Genomic DNA, 22,700 nt, shown 5'->3' on the forward strand with positions numbered 1-22,700 from the left:
GGGGGGAGGGGAATGTGATCCCATAGAGTATAACGGTACACTTTAGCTGAGGTTTCTGTGAGAAGAGTCCTTGGGTAAATGCAAATTTATTGAAAAAGGAAGGACTTCCTGCCATATCTGCTTGTACAAATAGATGACACAGCCTGACTGATATCAAAAGCTTCTGAAAGGTATGGTAATACTCCTGATTCCTGCACTTTTCTGCTATTCTATTCTAGAGAGATATTTTTCATTAATACTGCTTTCATGCCAGGAACAGGTCTGAAGCCTAGGTGACAAAGTACTTGTGGGGTATGTACAGAGCGGGAGGAGGCTCTTCTGCAAGAACCTACGTGGACCAAGGGGATCCATGCTGTGAATGAATATCTTTGTGCAAGGTGGAGAGGGGAGACAACTTGCTCACTATTGCAGAAAGATGAGCAGATATTTATACAGCTCTGCAGAAATAGACATAGCAGTAGTTGTCAAAAATTTTTATAACACGGATCATACATTTGTGTTATTCATACTAACTTAGTGGTAGTAGTGACGCAGATGTGCTTGTGCGTTTAGAAGCTGCACGTTCCAGTTCCGTAGTGGTGTGAGGATGAGGGGGGAGCCTGCTTCTCTACATCCTTGTAGTCTGGTGTAATGAATGTGATGGCTCAGGAGGGAGGAGGAATCTGGAATTCAGGGTTGTTTAGTGGAGACAGTCTGACTAATTTTATACTGCTAAAAACAGCAAGACCTGGGTGTGAGCTCGACTGCTGCACTGCTGATAAAGCCTATGGCTTAATTATTAGCAAGGTTTTCTGGCGTGGTTTTGGCTCATGCTACCTAGGGCTCTCCTATATCATACCTAGGGACTGTTTGAGGAATAATGTGCCAGGAACCAGTCCTTGCATGTAGTATGAACATCACAGCACCAGGTTTGGCTGCCTGTGTAGTGCTACGAGGACATCACTAGCCTTTGCTAGTTCAGAAAGCATGCCCTTAATCAACATGCTAGGGTGTGCAAGACAGACCTAGGTTTCATGCTATGAAAACACCGCTTTGGGCTGTAGTTCAGCCCTCTCGGTATTTGAGATGCTTTTGACTGGGGGGGGAACCTACAGATTATTATTTCTTAGGGACACCACATGGGACATGGAGGAGATCCACTGTCAAGTGCTTTGGAGTATGGATGTGGTGACTCTTGTGTCACTTGGCTTTGGAGCTGTAGAGTAGTCTCTGGGTTGTCTGCCTCCATTTACTCTTTTGTTAGTAGAAGCTGTCAGGCCCATTCTGCTGGTAAACTCACCGACAAGGGCCTCTTCTCTTTTCTTGGAACCAGCACCGAGTAGAGGTGGGCATGAGGGTTTGTTGTTTTAAACTGGTTCCACTGAAGAAGCTGTTTTTATCACTAGTTGTGTTTCTAGTACATAGTGTGCAAACCACTGTGTAGACAAGTCAACAAGCAGCTTGGCACTCTAAGGTGTGGTTGAAAAAGTTATAAAGCTCTGTAAAATGTGAGACAAATTTCATCAAAAATAATTTTGAGAAATTGTATTTTGTCTGTTTGTGTGTCTGGACACAGGATGGTGTAGTGTGAAGGGTCTATGCACAAAGCTCCATGCAGGATTTTATATTTACACTTGCTATAAAGTACTTCAGCAAATTCTGTTTGTGTTTTCACTGTCATCTCTGCTGTGGGTTTCATATCGTGACTTAGCTCTTCTGTGACTCAAGATCCTAGAATCATATAATCATTTAGATTGCAAAAGACCCTTAAGAACTGAGAATACTCTCTTAATTTCTTTGAGCTGTAAAGGTTTATATCCATCTGAATTATATATTTTTTTTTAAATGCTCTCCTATTTCAGTGTCAAGCTGTGTGTTTTAGATCCTGTGCTTTTTGCTTACATGTTGGAGGTATTCCTCAGGTTTCTGGAAATGTATTGATTATTTTTTTTATGACTGACTGACACATTGAATTTTGGAGCTTTGTGCAAGTATTTCCAAGTTCCCTTTCTTCTCAGGGAATTTTAGGAAGCCTACCTTTTCAGTTTATGACTATTCAACACTGATCCATGAAGGTCATATGTTGGATATAATCACTGTCTTTCTGATTATTTTTCCAGCTCTGCTCTGTCAGTGAGTCACCGTCCGTTCATATATTTTAGTATTTCTGGTTTCCTTATTTTTGGGTGCTGTTTTCTTCTTGAAGACACTTGTCTTCCCTGGGAGTTACTTGTTTTACCTGCAGGTATTTCTTTAATTTTTTCTCTTACCTAATGTCCGTGATAGATTTCTTCATAGGTAGGAATTGAGGATACTTACCTTCGTGCTAGACATCTGATTTGATTCCCTAGATGTTCTTGCAGTGTTTCTCTGTGGCTTCCTGGCTCTATGTAAACAGGGAGATGAGTCATAACTTCGTAGGAATAATATGTATCACTTGCACACAGGCATTTTAGGATGTCTATGTTAGTTCTTGTTTGAAGTCCTTACTAATTACATATTAATTAAAGGTAGTAGATGAGGCTGTAAAAAAATAATGTAAACGTTCACTTAAGTAAGTGAACAGAATTGAGGACATTTAACTTTTCCCTGACTGAAATTTGTTTCTCCAATCTGTTTTGTTTTTTCTTTTTCTCTTTTTCCCCACTCCTTTGTGGTTTAGCTCACTACACAGGCTGATCACTAGGTGGAAGTAATATTTGCACTGTATTTCTTTCAGCACTGTATTTCTTTCATTTTCTCACGTTGGTGTCTCTTTTTTCTGAGCAAATTTTCATCTTTAATAATTTGGTTTAATTTGCTTTACAAGTTATAGGTAATAATTTTGAAACCTCTAGGACATTGTAAACATACTATAGTCTTAAATCACATGACTATGTTTATCACTCAACATAAAAACAATATGCTACAATCTAACAAGAGAAGATATATAAAAATACTTATATGTAAGTATGTAATATATGTAATATCACATCCCTTCCAACCTTAACCATTCTCTGATTCTGTGTTATTAATGTCTATTTTAAAGCTGATTAAGAGATCCTGGTGAAGTATAAGAAGTAACAAACTTTAAAATCCTCCATTTATTTGTGTAAAAATCCAAATAGGTGTGTAAACCGTATTGGCCAAGAAGTAAACCAAAAAGTTAAGCATTAGATTTAGTTCATACTGGTTTTTAGGCAGAGAACCACCATGAACTTACATATTCTATTGAGTTTTTCTACATACAAAACATTGATACCTTTGCAACTGTGTAAGAACAGATAAAAACCCCTTAAGATTTTTAAATTATATTAACATGATACGAAATAAGTCTGACCTAAAATTGTGCCACAGTTTAATAATTGGTGTGCTAATATATTTGATTTTTTTCTTCACAGTTGGACAGGTAATTAATAGTTGGAATAGCTGGAATTTATCCCGTGAAGTAGAGACAGAGAAAGTGTGTACTACAGAATACTTCTGGAAACATGCTGCAAATATATTTCAGTAGGTCAGGATAGGATGAACATCCTTGCGGCGGATATCCACATTGCTGCCCATGCCACAGCCTGGCTGGTTCTTCGAGGCACTCGAGTGCCTTTGAACACGATTCCCACTCGGCTGGGCGCGGGAAGGGGCATGCCCCGCAGTGTCTGCGGGCTGTGGTGCCCGGGCAGACTGTGTGTAAGAACGTTTGAGTCACTCTGCAGGAGCCAGACGAGGCCAGTGCTGAGCCAGAGCTCATAGGTACTCTTGGATCCTGGCAGATTTGGGGAAGAGGTGTTCTTCGCATGGGTGTCTTCATTGCTGCTGATTTCTAGAAAAGCAAAACCAGCACAGGAGCGGGCTCTGCGCATGGTACTTCATTGAGGCTCTGCTCTGTCAGGTAAAGAGAACTGCAGTGTTTTCACCTAGGACATCATTCATCCACCGTCCAGAAATGTGCACACGTCACAGAATGACATGTTTTCAAATTTTGCTTCTGAAAAAAGAATTGGAATAGCTTTTCTTCCCAAAGGGTTGCATAGGCAAGGGATAGAAGAGACTGCCTGAAACCTGTTTGATGGGATGCATGGATTTCATAATGGGCTGCAGTGAAAGGGCCAGGGAAATTCAAAGTCAGTCTAGGGAACTGGTAACTTGTGGTGCTGTTCTAATTTATTTTTAAGTTACTCTACATCTGGAGAAGTGTCTTCACTTTGGATCTTCCATTTGCGCCTGCCTACCCCCAATTTAGGCAGCCATTCTGACAGATTAATTTACTTACTGAATTTACCTTTATAATTTCTCTTATTTCTTCCTTCCTAAAGAAAGCATCATCCTTCTATAGACTGTAATGCCATTGTCTTTCCACTCTTATAAATGCTTACCTGAATCAATCACTCAGTATTTCAGAAATATGTGACTAGAGGGTATATTAACCTTAAATTTCCTCACTTTAGCACAGGTAAAGAAACTGTATCTTCCTTTTCCCCTAAGACATTTTTTTACGTCTTGCTTGTCTACATCAACTGCTTCGCATGGAAGAGGTTGTTCTGTATTGCTGATCTGGAATTAAGTGTCTGGGTGCCGCAATATCAAAATAGTTCTGGCAATTGAATTTTAATCTCCAGAATATAGGAATATCTTTTTCCTTCTCAAAGATTTATTCTGTTATGTGTTATTCATTATGGCATGTTTTAAAAAGATCAGCTGGATGTAAACTAAACAAGGCTCTTTTAAAATGTGTTGGTTCCAACTTGACAGAGTACAAATCAAAGGAAGATCAAAATACGAAAAATTTTGTCAGGCTATTTAATAACAGTAGGTCAGCTTTTGTTTTTGTTTAATCTTACCAGGTTCCTGTTTCAGTTTATTTTGTAACTGATTAATAGGTGGTGATATCTTCATACTTTCCTAACAGTTTTAGAAATAAAAGTTCATATTTAGAATGACAGCTTATAAAAGAGATTTATTGGGTGAGTAAAGAGTGTTTAAAGTCTTCTCTAGGAAATCCACACCAGGAAAAAATAAAATGTAATGAGTCTCAGAAATAGACGTAAAATCTTGGCAGCTAGGAGAATAAGGGGGGAGGAGAAGGAGCCTGGGATGGTTTTGTATGTACAAGTATTCTGTCCAAGTAGAGATCTAGAAAGTGCACAGCTACAAGGGGTGCAAATAGTGGAGTGATATAATTGCTGCTTTAAGCTTACTGAAAGCACCTTGGAGTGCTTCTGGAAAGAATGGTTTCTGTGGAAATAATGAGTGGAGGTTTTTCCCCCGCCCCGGGTGGTGAAAGCATGTCCATTCAAAGTTGAATTTGTGTTGCATTCCATGAAAAACATCTCTAGAAATGTTCAAGGGGTTTAGAATCAGGAATGGAAGGTAAATGGTATCTCCATGACTCTGTTGCTCCTGAGAGATGCTTGCTTTTGGGGAATTTTGATGGGGAGGGGCAAGAAGTATATTTCATCTTTCTCTCTCCTACTTTTGACACCTGGAGTTATTCCTGGTTTGTAGTAGGATCAGGTTGCCTTTCAGTTGTCATGCATTCAGATGTTATCTCACTTTAATATCTGAATGAAACTTTGTCTGCGTTGCAGAAGATATGTAACTGCCATTTCCAAGGAAATGGCAATGTGAAGTTGTACTGAATGTAAGAAGAAAAATAGATGTAGTTGAATCAAGATGTGACTCACAAAGGAGATTGGAGTTAACTTGATTGACTGGATGGAGATAGAATCTACCTGTTCCTTGATATGTAAAAAGGCAGGAAACCGCAGCAGACCTCCTTCTTCCATGCAGTGAAGTCTTATTTACTCACACCTTGAAGAACGTATAGGAAACTTTGTAGGAAGCCTGTATTTGGATTGCATATGAAAAAATTGTTTTGATGGCCTAATTTCAGTCAAAATTTAACCTTGTATGTTGCAGGAATATTATTATGTAGTCATAATTTACACTAGTATGTAGTCAAATTCTGAAACACTGCAGGTATTCTACATGGCAGTATATATACCAGTGTAGCTTAGCAGGCTGATTTGATGTGGGCAATTTGCTTTAATTGTTTGCAAAACTTTTAAGTAGTCTTTCAAGGTTTCCTAGTGAACCGTTTTCATAGTCCAGCTGACTCCAGAGTTTGTACATGTTTAAAAACAATGTTTGTTAGTACATTTTAACTAGTGGATTTGTAATGGTAGGATTGGTTTAACATCTGGAAATCTTTGTCAGACACTTGTAAACACAGACAACTCTATTTATTTAAAGCCTGATGACCAGATTGTTTGTGTAATCTCTGTGTTGGCCAGATGAAATACCAAGATGAGCCAGGAGCAGAGAGCGGAGTTAGCAAAGTTGCTTATATCCTAGTTTGACAAAAATTTAATTGTCAGTAAATGGTTTCATTAATGGAAATGGTCTCAGCTGCCTTTTCTGCCCTTACACATTCTCTTTCTCTTGTGCAGCAAGTGTGTGTGTATTAGGCTGTGTGGTGAATCAGATGAAGGAGCTCATGTGGAATGAGACAAATCTTTGCTTTTTCCTTGGTTATTTTCACTTAGCTCACACCCTGTTGTGCATTAATACATGGCTGCACAAACACTTTTGTAGACATGACAAAAAGGGAGCATGACCAGGTTTTGGAGCAATGCTGACATATTGTCAGTCTGCAGTGCTCCTGAACTCCCACTTGAGATGGAGGAAGAGCAAGACTACTTGATTATATAATTTATTAGCAGTAGTATATACTGTTAAAAGGTAATGCAAGCTGCCAGAGATCATATGCAAGAAGTAAAAGTAATTTTAAAGCTTTGTTTGAATACTGTGTTGAAACAAGTGTTTTCAACCCTGGATGAAGAACTGATGTTGTTAGACGTCTTTGGCAGCAATGTTTTTTCACCAGTATGAAGGAAATCATTAGCATAATTTTTATGGGTTACTTCTTTACTGATTGCTTTTCCGTTCAGGATTTCCACAGGCAGTAAAGAGAATTTCTTAAAGGGAGACGTTGAAATGAACTGATCTCTTCATTGCTCATAAACAATTATTTTGGCAAATCAATCATTTTCATAGTAATGACTAGATATTTTAAACATGGGTTGAAACTCAAAGTTTAAAAATACTAAAGAATATAAGCAAGATTTGTAAATTAGTATTTATACACATGGCTAATCATCTGGTTTTAGGTTAATTCTTTGCAGAACAGGGGTGTCCCTCTTTTCTCCTTCCCCTTCTTCATTTTCTGCCAACCTTATTTTCTCCAAAACTGGTGGAGGAGACAAGATATTAAATTATAAGACATGTTTGCCTCATTTTAAGAGCTTTTGAACAGTCTGAAAGCTTAGATTCATTTTTGATAAATAGACGTATAATGCTGTTTATAGTATAACTACATATATTCCTGTTCCCAGCAACTTTTGAATAAATAACACACACAAAATAAATTTCATAACATGAGAACAGAGATAAATAATATATTTCCCTGGTGCCTGCATCATCACCTTAGAGAATGATTGGTTTGCATTTACATTAGAGATTCCAAAATAATAAAAGTCACAATTTACCAAATCTGCAGTATTAATTTGGTTATCAAAGGAAACTTGTTTTTTATGCATCAAATGTGTATTTTCTAACTTTTTTGTTCATAGTTAAACTACAAAAATAAAAACCACTAATACTTGCTGTAGAAACACCTGTTACAAAGGGCTAGGGGTTTTTTTTATATTTTATTTTAGTTTTAACAGCTGTCATTTGTAGCAAATGAGAGTATTTGCAGTGTACTTTGTCCTTGAGCATTTGTTTGCTTTCCCAGCTTTCTTCTTCTGAAGAACTGGCTTTTCTGAGTAGTACTGCCAAACTTTTGAAGTCTCCTGTTGAGGTAAATGTACAAGTCTATGTATATAAATTGCTTTACACCTTATATTTGCATTTACTATATTAAAAAGGACTTGGCAAATTTCAGGGTGTATGATGCATACGCTGCATCCCTTTGGTGTCTAGAGTAGAAAACAAGGATCCAAAATCCAGAGATTTCTTTGTACAAGGGTACATGTGCTTCACTAGATTGCAATGTCATGTGCAAATTCTCCCTTTCTCGTGAATTCTGCCTTTCACTGTAAGCAGAGGCTTATGTTCACCAGGAAGCATGGCCATAACCTCAAGGCTTCAGCATTTTCCTGAAAAAGAAGCTGTTTAAAAAATACGAAACGAGGAAGCTTTGAGCCCAGAGTTCCTACCTTATTGGCAAGAATTGTATCGACAGACAGTTAGGCAAAATTTTGACTCAGTCACTTACATGTGCCTCTTTCTCCATCCAAGCTTAAAAAGAGAGTTGAACCACCTGTCTATGGCTAATGGGACAACCAGGATGTTTCTGAGACCATCACCACCAGGAGCTGTGACTGGTATTACTGATACGGCATTTCAGTTTTCATATACAATTAACCTGTATCTTAACATATTAGATGAAACTACTTGAATCTCTTCACATGCATCAGAGTCAAATCACCTTGTCAGTCATTGCTGACTGTCTTAAAGCTAAAACCCAGGCCGTTACAGTCCTCTGTATGTAAAAGTTCAGATGGGCAAGCCCCTAGATAACAATATTACAGGACAGAATGAAATCCTCTGAAGCTGCCAGATGTTAGGTATGTGTTCACTTAAACTCACTAAGTTGAGAGAAGAATGCAGATGGAACACTCAGACCAGCAGAGCAGAAGCACAGAATCATTAAGGCTGGAAGGGATCTCAGGAAGTCTCTAGTCCAACCCTTGCAGACAAAGCAGGGTCAACTATAGTGGATTGCTCAGGACTGTGGCCAGTGGGTTTTTATTATCTCCCTGGAGAGAAACTCCATAACCTCTCCGGGCAACCTGCTCCAGTGTTTAATCTCACAGTAAGAAAGTATTTTTCTTACGTTTTGAGTTGAATTTCCTGTATTTTGGTTTCTGTCCTTTGCTTCTCATCCTTCCTCTGGCACAATGGAGTATGGCTCCATCTTCTTTACCCCATCAGCTGTTTATACATGTGGCAAGGTACCTCCTGCTCATTCTCTTCTCCAGGCTGGACTTTCTTAGCACTCTCAGCTTCTCCTCATGTGTCAGATGTTCCAAACCTTTCACCATCTGTGTGGCCCTTTGCTGGAATCTCTCCAGTATGTCTTTCTTGTACTGAGAAGCCCAGAACCGGACCCAGCACTCTAGCTGTGGTCTCACCAGAGCTGAGCAGAGGGGAAGGGTCACCTCCCTCGACCTGCTGGCAATGCATCCTGAGGATGCCATTGACCTTCTTTGCTGCAAGGGCACATTGCTGGCTCATGTTCAACTTGCTGTCCACCAGGACCCCCAGGGCCTTTTCTGCACAGGAGCTTTCCAACCGGTCCACAGCGTGTACTGGTGCTTGGGATTATTCCTCCCCAGGTGCAAGACTTTGCATTTCCCCTTTTTTGAAGTTCATGAGGTCTCTATTAGCCCGTTTTCCAGCCTGTCAGTGTCCCTCTGCATGGCAGCACAGCTGTCTGATATATTATTAACCGCCTATCCAAGTTTTGTGTAGTCTGCGAACTTGCTGAGGGTGCACTTTGTCCCATCATTCGGATTGTTAATGAAGATGTTAAACAGTACTGGCCCTTCTGTCAACCTGCTAAGTGACTGGGGTCCAACTGGACTTTGTGCTGCTGTTCATAACCCTTTGGGCACTTCTCATTGTACCTCACAGTCTGCTTACCTGGTCCATATTTCAGCAGTTTGCCTATACATATGTTATGTGGAAAGATGTTGAAAGCCTTGCTAAAATAGAGATAAGCATCATCTGCTCTCCCTTCATCCACTGAGCCAGTCAGCTTGTTGTAGGAGGCTGTCAGGTCAGTCACGGATGATTTCTCCTTCATATGTCCATGCTGATTTCACCTTCTTGTCCTTCGGGATTTGTTCCATCACCTACTCGGGGACTGAGGTAAGGACTGGCCTCTGGTTCCCTGGATCTTCCTTCTTGAAGATAGCAGTGACACTTACTTCCTTCCAGTCCTCAGAAACCTGCCCCTACTGCCATGACCTTTCAAGATAACGAACTTCTAGTAAACTTTAAAAATAGCATTGGTACTGTTTTAATTTTAAAAATTCTGTTTCCTTGCCCTCTTAGACATGAATTTAGGTTGCCGTTTCATAGCTGTGAATTGCTACTTTTCAGATGCTGTCATCAATGATAAAATAGTTATCAGTGTTAAACCAGCAATTTTACACCGCTTTGTGGGTTTCCTTAAGTAATTCCCGTGACGTAACTTTGTTGAATATTGTTCTTCTGCTTGTATTAGGGAAAGCGTAGCACATATTGCAGAAGTTGAAAATGCTTCATAAAATAAAATGCACTTTAAGATCAAGTTTTGTTTCTGTAATACAAATACTTTTGTCAACTTCATTTTATATAATAAAAGAATATTCTTTTTATCCTATCTTTTAGCTTGTTTACTTACTTACAAAGATATTAATGCACTGATCAGTGAAGGTAGTGTAATGTTTTGTAGGATTTTTGGAGGGGATAGAATTTCTCTTGAATCTTGTTTTGAGAACTCATTTATTCTGTTGTCTGCAGTTCGTGTCACAAATAGACAGAATTTCATGCTTTGCCATTATTTTTTCCAGTAAAGGCAATTGTTCAGTTCATTAATTCCTTAAATATGCTCTCCTGACTCTTTACCTAGTATTTGCTGATGCTGTGGGGAGTTTTGTCTATGACTAATAAAATAATTGGTTCATATTCTTCTTACAACATCCTAAAAAATATTTGTGGACTTACTCTGTCTAATCTGAGCCATCATTAACCAGTTGAAACATGTCTTAATTTTTCTATGTGATCACACTGGTATTGGGAAGCTACAAGTATAGCATTATTGATGGACATATATTCTTTCAGGTTTTCTCATTTGTATATAATGCATCAAAGTTTTTTCAGGGATTGTGTAACAATAAATGAGCCCTTTTCCCCACTGTTCTTTTTGTTTCCATCTTCACAGAGCCAGAATAACAGTGTAATGGATTTTTTTTTCAAATGCAAAACCAAAACAAACCAAACCCCACCCCCCCACCCCCCCCAACCCCAAACAAAATGTAATCTTACTGAAAACATCTTACTGCATTGTGGGAATCTGAAAAGTAATGAAATTCTTTACCTTAAGCTAGAAAAAAGTACGGTAAGACTTGTAGTCTGCAAGTAATCCATGTATGTGTCTTTAAAGGGCCAGATGCACAGCTCTTGCACCATCGAACTCATATGTAAAATCTGTACTCATGTTTAAAACGTGTTCTCTCTCTTGCTATTTCAGTTGTTAAGATAATTTCCAAATAGCAGTCAAAGGAGAAGCAGAGTATTCTTTAAGTTTGTAGTCAGAATACATTAAGCATCTGCAGGTGCTTAGAAAGCAATGATCTGAAAATTCACTTAATGTAGCTTGACAAGTCACTGTCTGACATTTGAGTGCGTGAAACATCCACGTACAGACTTCCAGCCTACCTGCTTAACAGCAAAGGCCAGGAGAAGACCACTTCAGTTAGCCTGAAAGAAACTGAGGTAACCCAGGTTGCAACACCTGGGTTAGCACGGCGAAGAGCATACCTGTAGTTACCATGACCCATCTTATATGTAATAAATTGATTTGGGTCTCAGCCCTGACTACTGGCTGGCTTCAGTTCTTTTTTTTTCTGTCCAGAAGGACAGCCATGGTGCCAAACAATTGCAACAGTTTTGCTCTGCTGCTCTTGGACAATTAGATGAACAGCTATCAAAGTGCACAAGTGTTTCTGTATTAGTAGTGGAAGTGAAGGTATATTGGTGGCAGGGTGTATGCAGTTTTAGTAAGCTGCATGTTCTGGATGCTGGGGGATGGAGTATGTGCATCCAGTTTTAAGATGTAACCAGAAGCTGTCATTTAAGGGTTGTGAGCTGGTGTTCAGAAGCAGTAACATGGTGACAATAATACTGGTGTTCTGTTTATTCCTGACAGCAAAATAGTGCAAAACTGACTTGTACTGCAGCTGTTTGAGGCATGGGCCTCCTGCTCTTAACTGCAGGCTTCATTTTCTATGGGGTGGTAAAGTATTTTGGAAGTACAAATACAAGGAAAATGTTAATTAGTTTTTCCTTTCTGTTTCTTTTAGGACTCCTCCAGGATGGTTTCAAGCAGGTATAAAAGGTATGAGATCTTTGTACACAACACGTTTCTTTACATACATAGTTCTGTTAGAAATAAAGCTGATTAAAATGGGTGTTCATAGAAGAGGCCATCATACTGCTGTTGTAGATACATAGCCTGATTTTGGGGTAAGGACCTGAGAGATGCAGTAAACTTATCCAAACCTTTCTATTATGTTACTATTTTAAAATAAATTCAGCTAGTATTTTGCTGGGTTTACTATTGCAGACATTTCCCAAGCAAATATCTAACTTGACTACATGTTACCTAGGAGCTAGCGGTTTCACAGTTAATTTATGAACCGTCTTCTGAAGTTTAATACAGGAAGATAATTTTGTTGCTCTCCACAGTAATATCAAAAGAAATTTCTATGCTTTTGTCATACTACTGTCTCAGTTGTAGGGGATGCTGCCCACATGTAGCGTCTCCTGTTTGTTTGTCTTTGAGCCAAGTGTTACCCTGGGCATTACTCAAGTTCTTAAATCAGAAAAATATTTCAGAAGCTCTTGACACACCTGACCAACATGTGCAATTTTTGCCCATGTGGAATTAATATTGACACAGCTATCACAATTATTAGGAAAATGTCATGGTAGCATGGGGTCTAAAATAACATCACCTGAAGCCAGGCATTTGTGTAAACATAGTTTTATTTGACACATGAATGTGGTCTCTTTTAGATACCCTTTACTCAGGCAAAATGTGTAGGTGGTTAATTCATCTGTGTATGTACATCCTGGCTGTAGAAGTAAGCGCAAAGAGCACCTACAATTATCTAGCCTTCGCTGGTGTATTTTCCACCCCTCAGACTTGTTCACCTATAGAATCATAGAATGGTTTGGGTTGGAAGGGGCCTTCAAAGATCAAAGTTCAACCCCATCTTTCACTAAATTAGGTTGCTCAAAGCCCCATCCAGCCTGACCTTGAACACCTCCAAGGATGGGGCATCCACAACCTCTTTGGGCAACCTGTTCCAGTGCCTCACCACCCTCGTTATAAAAAATAATAACCTATCCTGTTACGCTTTAGGTTTCTTAGTGTGTTGCTGTCTTTTATGTTTATGTTCCTGGGTTTTCATAAACCTAGTTGAGTGATGCTTTTTATTGCTGTAGGTTTTTTTTTTTTTAAATCACTTTGTCACTGTGGAATGGGTGGACTTACTGTCACAACCTTAATGACTACGTAATTTCATTATTCCTTTCTTATTAATCAAACACATTTTAATTCAGTCTCCACTTCCTCTTCAGTCCCTGTGCAGATTTTCTGTGCTATTTGTAACTCCTGAATACTTAGCCGTGTGTGTCACAGGGATTTGTGGTTTTCATAACCCTTATCTTTACTCTGTTCACATGCTGTATATACTCACTTTCAAAAACTTGTATGTGTGGTGGTAATAAATAGAAGTTTGCACAGTCACATTCATAGCTTATTTGAAAATAAACTAATTCTTTGCATTAGCATTGCAAAAATAGGAGACTCCAGAGCTAGAAAATGCTAAAATAAGACTTGTTTGTGCAGTGTTTGTTCATTCAGCTTTAGTTATGTGTGGGATGTAGGTTCTTTGTTTGTCAACTTTCCCCCTCAGGACTGGCATCGCATTCAGGAGGAATCTGACTTGTTGTGAGCTGCTGTTCAATATTTTGTTATGTATGTTGCCATCTATCTTAGTCATTGTGTAGTCTTCAAACCTCATGTTGAAAAGAAGGGATTATTTTTCCTGTGAAGTCAGCACAGTGCCCAGTGCTCACAAATACTAAGTGGGTTTTATTCTAACTGTATTTCCACGAGGTGTACAATGCCCACTGTGATTAGAGTTAACAGTATCTATTGGTTTTCCTCTTTATTTGAAAATTTCTATTTCCCCTGAAGTAATTTTTCAGGTAAGAGTACTTGAACAAAGTATGTCTCCCAGTGGCTTCACTTTCTGGTGTGAGTGCTAGAGGAGTCAGGACCAGAGTTCTCTTCTGTTCTGACAATGTTTGGCTTGTTTGCCCCTTCCCTCTGTCCTCTTCTGACTTCTAGTCCTGGGTTACCGATACCATCCCGGGCTTCCAGTACCTTCTCTTCCCCTTCCCATATAGCTGTTCCCGTGTCTATGTTGAGATACCCAGACTCCTGAACCTAACAAGACAAGAGAGGCTTAAGAGCAGAGGAGGATCTGTGCTGTGTGTTTTCATGGAATCGCTGTTCTCTCAATATGTTCCGGGGCTCAAGGAATTGCACAGATTTTACTACCTATTTAATCAGACACACTGGCTACTTTGCCTTATATGGATGCAGCAATCCATGGTTAAACATTTATATGACATTGCTAAGAAACCCGTTTCACTGAGTGTCCATTGACTGGAAGACATGTTTACAAATGAACTCTGCTGGCTTCTGATGTGTTATTCTACTTCTGTTCTGGCTGACTTGGACAAACTGAGCCTGTCTCCTTATGCAGTAAAGTAAATAAAAGTTTGGTATGAGGATCTTGGTCTATAATCGTAGTCCGCCTTCTGAATTTACTTCCAAAATTCCCTCACTTGCACCCCAACAGTTTGTGGAGGGGTTCCTTTATAGTTGCATGATCAACGGCATAAAATATTTTCAAAAGAAAGTGATGGTTCTGTTGTGATCTGGAGCGGTACTGTAAGATCTATTAAAAGCGTGACCAGGATCTTCAAGGTCATGCTGACATGAAGGCCACAGGACATGTTCGTGAGAGTGTTTGGGAGCTGTGATCAGCCATCTGATCTGACTGTGAGCTTCATGTGATTAAAATGTGTAGGTATCCTTCAGTTGGAATAGCCTATATCAACTTCCTCATCTTTCATTTTTCTCTAGGCTTTTCTTAATGTGATACGCCTCATCTTGGCCATTCCAAGCTACTATTACTGTAACTGGGTCTACCAGTTTTTGCACTGCTTTGTGAGTAGTTATTTTAAAGCAACATTGCCATTAGCAAGAGTGGTTTTCTGATTCTGGTCTGATGCTGTCAGCATAGTTGGTGTCATCACCGATTTCTCAAACAAGAGAATGGCAAAGTGTATTCTGTTTATTGAAATATTTGAGCGTAATCTACATGTAAACGTGAATTAGGTTTCTCTTGGTGTTCTGTGAACTAAAAAGTTTGCTTGCAAGTAACAGTAAAGCAAGATATGTATGTGGACATAGGAGTATTTTTATAAGCACAGAGAATTTGTTTTAGCAGCTTATTTTTAAGACTGTCTACTAGCTTTTGAACCAATTTAGTGTCTTTTTTAGAATGGTCTTAAATTGAAAAGAAAACCTTGCAAATCAGGATTTAAAATAACTCAGAAGATTTTTGCATGGTTCATGGATCAGACAGATCAGGCTGGATCAGTTTACAGAAAGAGTTAGATTAAAATCTCTTAGTGGTTCAGGGGTGTGTTCCCCTTATATGTTTGTTTATTAGTTGAAATGAATACAATATGGTATGGCTATATGGCTTCCAGACAAAATGTCAGAGTTGGTTTGGGTTTTTTTGGTTTTTTTTTTCCCCTCTTAGGGTAGTATGGCACGCTAACATGGAACCCAACAGGTAGAGACCCTTGCCCACTACTTCTAAAAGACTACATTGTACTCAAGTTTAACATTCATGCAAGAGTTGAAAAGTAAATGAGGATGAAGAGATCACAAGAAGAGAAGAAGCTAGTGCTTCAGAGCACTGATTGGAGGTGCTCTGAAGGAAATGTTAGAGTGCTGCTGAAATTCTCTTGCTCAGTGTTTTTAGATTACTACAAATTTTAAACTACAACAATTTACATTCCATCATACTAATCTTGGTCTCACTAATTAAAAAAAATTAATACAGCTGCAAAGTACCATTTCATAACACTATGCCCAGACTTGCCTGCTTGCCTGTGTTTGGGAGTTCTGCAGCGAGGGTTGGCGGCTGAAGCATTGTCTCATCTAGCTTGTTACATCGGGACCTCTGCTGTGCAGGTATGAACACTTAAAATAGATAGAGGTCACTCGAGGTGCTTTTCTTGACTTTTGTATCCTCTTTTCAGCCAGTGCTGATGTTATGAGAAGGCAGAAACATGTAGCGTTTATTTCTGCAGAAGTTTTTGATGGTCTAAGTTGAGTTGGCTGCAGTCCTCGCTGTCCCTTGTGTCGGTGCTCATGCAGCTGGACAGGGTGATGCTTCAGGGAGCCACTGTGTCTGAAAACTGGTGGCTTCCTTTGCTGGGCTGCTGGATTGCTGCATCAGCTCTTTGAATGGTTTCCTACTCAGTCACCTGAAGGCCAGAGCCAGGAAAAGTGGAGGAGGCTGGGAACGTGCCGCCGTAGAGAAGACAAGACTGCCTTTCCTCAGCTCGGCTCTGAACGCCGTGGACTTGGTTTAAGTAGTCTGAAGTAACAGAAGTCCAAGGTGGCCTATTTAGAAATACTGTCTTTTGTTCATTCTTCCAAAGAAGCTGTCAGCAACCGGCTGGATTTCAGTGACATAATTTAATTAAGAGTTTCCAAATCAAGTATAGTTACAATAGTTACAAGATTCTGACAATAACAACAACAAAAAAAAAAGTGTTGGAGTTGAAATCAATGAAATCTACTTTTGACTAGGTGACTTTAATTGGATGAAATTGTAATTTGGACAGTACTTCAAAGACATTGGAAGGAGCAAGATTTACTCCACATTTCTGTAATATTGCTGTTAAACCTGCCCCTGTGTGAATAACTGATTTTATTTTATATTAATGGAAATTACTAGAACATAATTCTGAAACAAAACTTTTGTTTCTGTGTAAGAGAGTCAAACTGTGATGTGGGTTGATTTCGCTATATGATTTTTATTTAAGTACAGACAGAAAAAGGTTGGAAAAGCAAATCTTATTAAGTTGCAAAAGTGTTTGCTGTTTTCAGCATTCTAGTACAGGAATACATGCTTAAAATGAGGTTTTGATAGTGGCTAATTGAAAGTAAGCTGATGGAACAAGAAGTTGAATTTTGTTAAACATCTTGTCAAACATGCCCTTTTGAAGCAGTAGTGAGGGATGTTTTTATCCAGATGCGTTCTCATTTGCTACTCTCTGAGTGGGCACTCTGATCCAGTGTACATATGGCTACAAATACAATCTCAGATATTCTTCTTGAAAAATAATTAAAAAAATACCGTTTCCTGCAGCCATAGCCTGTGGCTAGATGTTTCAACTGCAAGTGTTGAAACAGTCATATGTGCATAAGTTACTTGAATGCTAGAAAGTGGAATACGTTTTGAACTGCATTCTTGAGCAGTGACTCTAAATTTTTTCAGCTTGCAGAACTCTATCATTTTCATCTGGTTCTAATGACAGCTTTTACCCAATGTACATCTACTGACACTAGGCTTTCTTTTCTTTCATACCTTTTGTGAGATTCCAGCAACTTCCAAGTTGCAAGTATTTGTAAACCTTTGTTCAGTTTGGAAGTAGAGGAAGCAAGGTTTTAGCTGCAGTCTCAAACTAAATGGGTTCTGCTGTCACATGTATATACTTTTTTCCTCTCCCCCAAAAGAAGGCATAAACCCAATTTGTTTTCTTAGTAGTATACAAGGCTCTTCAGTTTGGACAGATTATTATTAGGAGTATTAGTATGGTTGTTACATATTTATAAATATAAAATAGATTATATATATATATACACACAAAGGTTTATTTCCATAGAGAACTCTTCGTTGGGGCTGATTGATAGGTATTTTCTCTTAGTAAAGCATAGACACCAATTTCAGTGATACTGTTATTCTAGATAAGTTTTCCTTCTTGTTTAAGGCTCACAAAGTGACATTGTATATGAAGACTAAAATTTCATTCTTTGCAAAAGATATGTCTACTGTGTCTCGTATGGTACCTTTTTTGCTGTTGCTGTGTACTGGACATTTGTTATTTTGGCTGTTATAACCAACTTTGTATCTGGCACATTCCTTGTGTTGGATTATGTACTAATGCCTCCTTAAATGTTTTTTTAAAATCCCGTTTCCTAGAAGTCTTCATGATATGTCCTTTGTACTTGCTGATACTGAAAAGGAATGTATTCAGTAGGGTCTGCTCCCCAGTGGAATAGGTGAGGAAATTTTTGAGTGAGTTTCGGGGAGAATACTGAAAATGTCTTAATTTTCAGTACTAATGAAACCTGTCCTATCTAGGTATTCTTTCTTCTAACTTTCCTGTAGGATCATCTGCCACTATCACTCGCTGGAGCTGAGTTGAGATACTCCAGTATATTGGCAAAAGGGTTCATTTTCTGAGTGATGAAAAATTGAGTCTTTTTTGTGTGGTCTATCCTTGAGACGTTAGCAGCATGAAACAACACATCTCTCAGAAAGCTACATAATCTAGAATTTATAGAGTTAAGCTAAAATATTTCTCTTATTTTGTGTTGCAACATGCGTATCCGGTCCTAGAAATGTTTTTTAAAAAAATCTTCTAGATGAAGAATAAACAGTGCTAAATATGGTAATAACATTAAGCTACAAAATTCCTTACAATTGTGTCAGTGTGCCTTGGAAACTTCACACATACTGGAGCAAAACAGTATTTATATCCATGAAAAGACAGCCTTTTGCCAGATGCTCCTGCTTTTGATTTGCACTGTATCCATCTAGATTTGCACATTGTCAGCAGGGGTTTTCTAGAGTTATGAAATGCAAAACTGTTAAATGAACGCATTAATCATATACTCTTCTATGTTTTAAAGGAAATGTTGTAGGAATACTCGTAGTGCTTTTCATTCTTTTCCTAAGTGCTCTAGAAAACCATTGTATACATATTTCAGCTGTGTGATTTCACGGAATCACGGACTGGTTGAGGTTGGCAAGGACCTCTGGAAGGAATCTGGTCCAACCCTCCTGCTCAAGCAGGGCTACCTAAAGCTGGTTGCCCAGGGTCATGTCCAGATGGCTTTTGAGTATCTCCATTCTAGCTCTCCTGCTGAAGACTGAACAAGTTGGGTGTTCCCCCCCCCCCCCCCCCGCCTTTCTTTCTGTGTGTTTTTTTTTTTTCTTTTCTCTTTTGCTGTTTAGCTGTATATTTTCAAAGTCTAAGAAGTATATGGTTTTGGTGGATTGAGAAGGAAAAGATCTGTATATCTCTGCCTGGTCCCAGGGCATTCTGTTCTGCTACTCTTAATTACTCATTATATTCTATATTGAAGGTAAATAACATTGCTATTAAGAAGAAAATAGCTATGGGAAGAACAGTGTTAAACTTGTGACTTTGAAAATGATTGACTTCTCATATATATTTTTAAATTAGCACTGTTTTTGTACATAGTGATCATAATGGAGAACTTAGCTTTTTTTAAAACTAGCCTATGTGCATTTGCAATGCTTATCTGTTAAGATTCCATGGCAGTGATTTTTAAGGAATAGACACATGATCTAAAACAAAAAACATACCACCAGTTAATGAGTGAGTGCCTACCAACTGACCTATGACAAACTGGTGTGTATCCAAGTTCTGAAGTAAAATATTTGGAAATGGCATAAAATTTATATGTTGGGCCACATCACTTTCTCACTTTGGTTTGCTTTCCAGTTCCTTACAGGCCATATCCATAGTTCCTGAAAAGTCAGTTGATAGGTATAAGCTTCTTACATTTTGGACATGTACTTGTTTTTCATCCTTTATGTTTTCATCTACTTCAAAAGGTGCTTGGTTTAAATTCCATAGTGGTACTTTACTTTTTAAAATAAAGTTGTTTAGCTTGGTTTTTAATGTGCACAGTTCATAAAACTTTAAAAGTAAGATAGGGTAAGCGTAAGTATGTGTTTAAAGTTGATTACGTATGTGATGAGAGCTGCATTATCCAAGTTTTTGACTCCCTGAGGCAGTGAATTTTGTGAGTTCTTAGCATCACAAGAGCTGTGAAATAAGTTCTCTGCAGTTTATTAGACTGACCTATTGAGTGCTTTAGAAAGCGCTTCTTGTTACTTCTACCATTTCCATTTTGTTAAATATATAAATAGGTGTCTGCTTTGCTCTTTGCCTTTGTAGCACATCTAATGCACCAGAAGACGATGCTCCAAATAGATATTCCCGAACAGACAGGACAACTTACAGCAGATACAGCAGGGATGCAAATTCTTCTGGCAGTTCTGTACCAAGTAATGCTTTGGAAAAGAGGATTGAGGAACTTGAAAGGGTAAGTACCAACTAATATCTGCATGGCATATATCTGAATTAAAGTACCTTTGAAACTCCACGGGGAAATCTACCAGTAAAATACAGAGAAATTATGCTAAATGCTTGAAGTACAGATAGTTATGTCTATAAAAATGTATAAAGAGTCAGACTGACTAAGAAGAATGTGAACTTCCTAATCACAGATGTTTAGTTTTCATTTGGTGTATAAGTGAGAAATAGTTGAGGTGAAGATAATACACTTAGAGAGCCAGCAGTGCTCTGTGTATTTCTTGTATGTACCTCGTGACACACCAACACAGGGTCAATAACTTGGGGGAAGGAGGGGCTCACTGGCTGTTCAGAAAATTAGCAAGCCTGGTTTTGATCTACTTCTTATTTTGGACTTTTTTAATGTACTGAAATATTATAAAATTTAATTTCTATCCAGTTGTTGTTAAAGTTTTAAACACTTAAAATACATATTTTAAACAAAGTTTTCATTTCTTCAGACATTCTTCATACAAACAATTTTGGGAAAATGTAATAATGTTAAAGCTGTGTTTTTCACCTAAACCAGTATTTTACTAAGTAATGTCATCTGTGTAATCTATTACTGGCTTCTCTGTCTTCCTCTGAAGTGGATTTTTGTGGGTAACTTGCCAAATATTCTTGAATTTGTATGGGTGAAAGTTACTAAGTAAACACAATTTGAATAGATCTTTTTTGGAAAGGATGAAAATAAAACATATTTTGTAGAAATTAATTTTCCCTTTTTTTTTTTTTTTTAAAGACTTGGGGAAGCCTGATTTGAGTGAAGTACACCATAATCCTCCCTACCAAATCAGCTTCCTTCTGAAATAATTTAACTGCCAGTAACACAGAAAATAGAGGAAGATTTAAGGGCTTTCTTTCAGTATCCTGAACCCTGATCTACTGAATTCCTAATGGACATTTTAATTTTTTCTCACATTCAGACCCACATATCTAACAGTGAGTCTTCATTCCTTGTTAATGGTAGTATAAAAAACAACCACCAAAATATCAAACAAAACCCAATAACAAACAAACAAACAAAAAAAGGGAGGACTAACTCTGCCAATGTAGCAAATTTGGAAGCTGATACTTTAGATTTATTTCTGGTTTGGGCCCCTATCCAATTTGGGTTCATGCTTAAGTTAAATATTAATTAAAACATTATCTCTGGAATCAGAAGTATCACACAGGTTTGCTGTGGGTAAAATATTTTCTTAGACATGATTCTTTAGCTCCTTGAAATGTAAGGGCTTGAAGACGTGGGTTTGACTTGCTGTAGAAAAGGAATTATAGGTAAGTGTGTGTGGGTTTTTCTTCTTTGTTTTAAATGGTAATAACTTAAAACTCTCTCTTAAACCCCCAAATTACATTTCAAACTTCATTGCGTATTCTGGTTTTAGGAACTTGCAAAGGAGAGACAGGAAAATGCAAGATTAATGAAGATGACACAGGACAAAGAGGAACTAATTGGAAAGCTGAAGGAAGAAATTGATTTATTAAACAGAGTAAGCACATACTTTCTTATATGCTGCTATGTAAAGAGGGGATAAAAGCCTCTGTATTTCCTGTGCTCTTTTTCAGGCACCTGCATCCACTGGGCAAGTTCAGAAGAGAATTAAGTGTGGAGTTTTTTTCTTATTTGTGTAACTTCTCAAGACGCATGTCAATAAGTTATATTTTTTCCAGGTGACTTCTGTTTGTCATGGTTAACTTCCGTAAGTTGTGTGTTATTGGAGTACCTGTATTTCTTGTTGCTGTAAGTGTTCGTAGAACAAGGTTATAAAAACAAGAGTTCTTCACTGCCTCTTCTTTCCACATTCAGTACGTAGCATACCAGGAAATAATTAAGTTGGGGTTTTGACAGTTTTCTCAGTAAATTTTTACCCAGGACTTTTGTTAGACAAAGTAATTATAAATTTAATTTCATTTTAGTCAGCTTTTAATTACTAATAATAGTTTAGATGATCTTAGAAATATTTGGGATTAAGTGCTTTATATTCTTACACATATTCTCATACTCTTTATTGTTGATTCCCAAGTAAAAGCAGAAAAAGATACGGGGCAGGAGACTTGGGCTAGTATCGCTTGGGCAAGGTGTGTAGGCAGGAGAAGAGAGGGTAGAAGAGTCAGACATACTTGGGAATGGGTCAGGTTGAGAAGTTTTCAAGTTGATAGAAGATAGCGACTTTAACAAGTCCTGGTTTTAAGGACAGACTGGAACTCTTTCATAGAGTGGATTAGTGACCTTCATCTTGCACTTCCTAGCTGAGGTGCAGAGCCTGGATGTACTAGGTATATATGCCTCTACTAGTCCAGTGCAGACATGCCTATAAAAATTCAGAAAAAACTTTCAGAGCTGTCTTTGGTCAATCTAGCAGTGAAGGGAGGCAATAACTCTATGTGTGTAGTGGCAAACTTTCATTTTGCGCTCTTTG

The 22,700-nt window shown here is 38.2% G+C and overlaps 1 protein-coding gene across 1 annotated transcript in view; it reads left to right on the forward strand.

Annotated features, from left to right (window-relative positions):
- The window catches only part of PAWR (pro-apoptotic WT1 regulator), an 80,099-nt gene that overhangs the window by 52,175 nt on the left and 5,224 nt on the right, over positions 1-22,700 (forward strand). Inside the window, exons 3-5 of the mRNA XM_075058052.1 lie at positions 12,090-12,124; positions 20,104-20,251; positions 21,666-21,770. Coding sequence (XP_074914153.1) covers positions 12,090-12,124; positions 20,104-20,251; positions 21,666-21,770 — 288 coding nt within the window. The remainder of the gene's footprint in view (positions 1-12,089; positions 12,125-20,103; positions 20,252-21,665; positions 21,771-22,700) is intronic.

This window comes from Buteo buteo, chromosome 26 (genome assembly GCF_964188355.1).
Source record: "Buteo buteo chromosome 26, bButBut1.hap1.1, whole genome shotgun sequence".
In the NCBI taxonomy this organism is placed as follows: domain Eukaryota; kingdom Metazoa; phylum Chordata; class Aves; order Accipitriformes; family Accipitridae; genus Buteo; species Buteo buteo.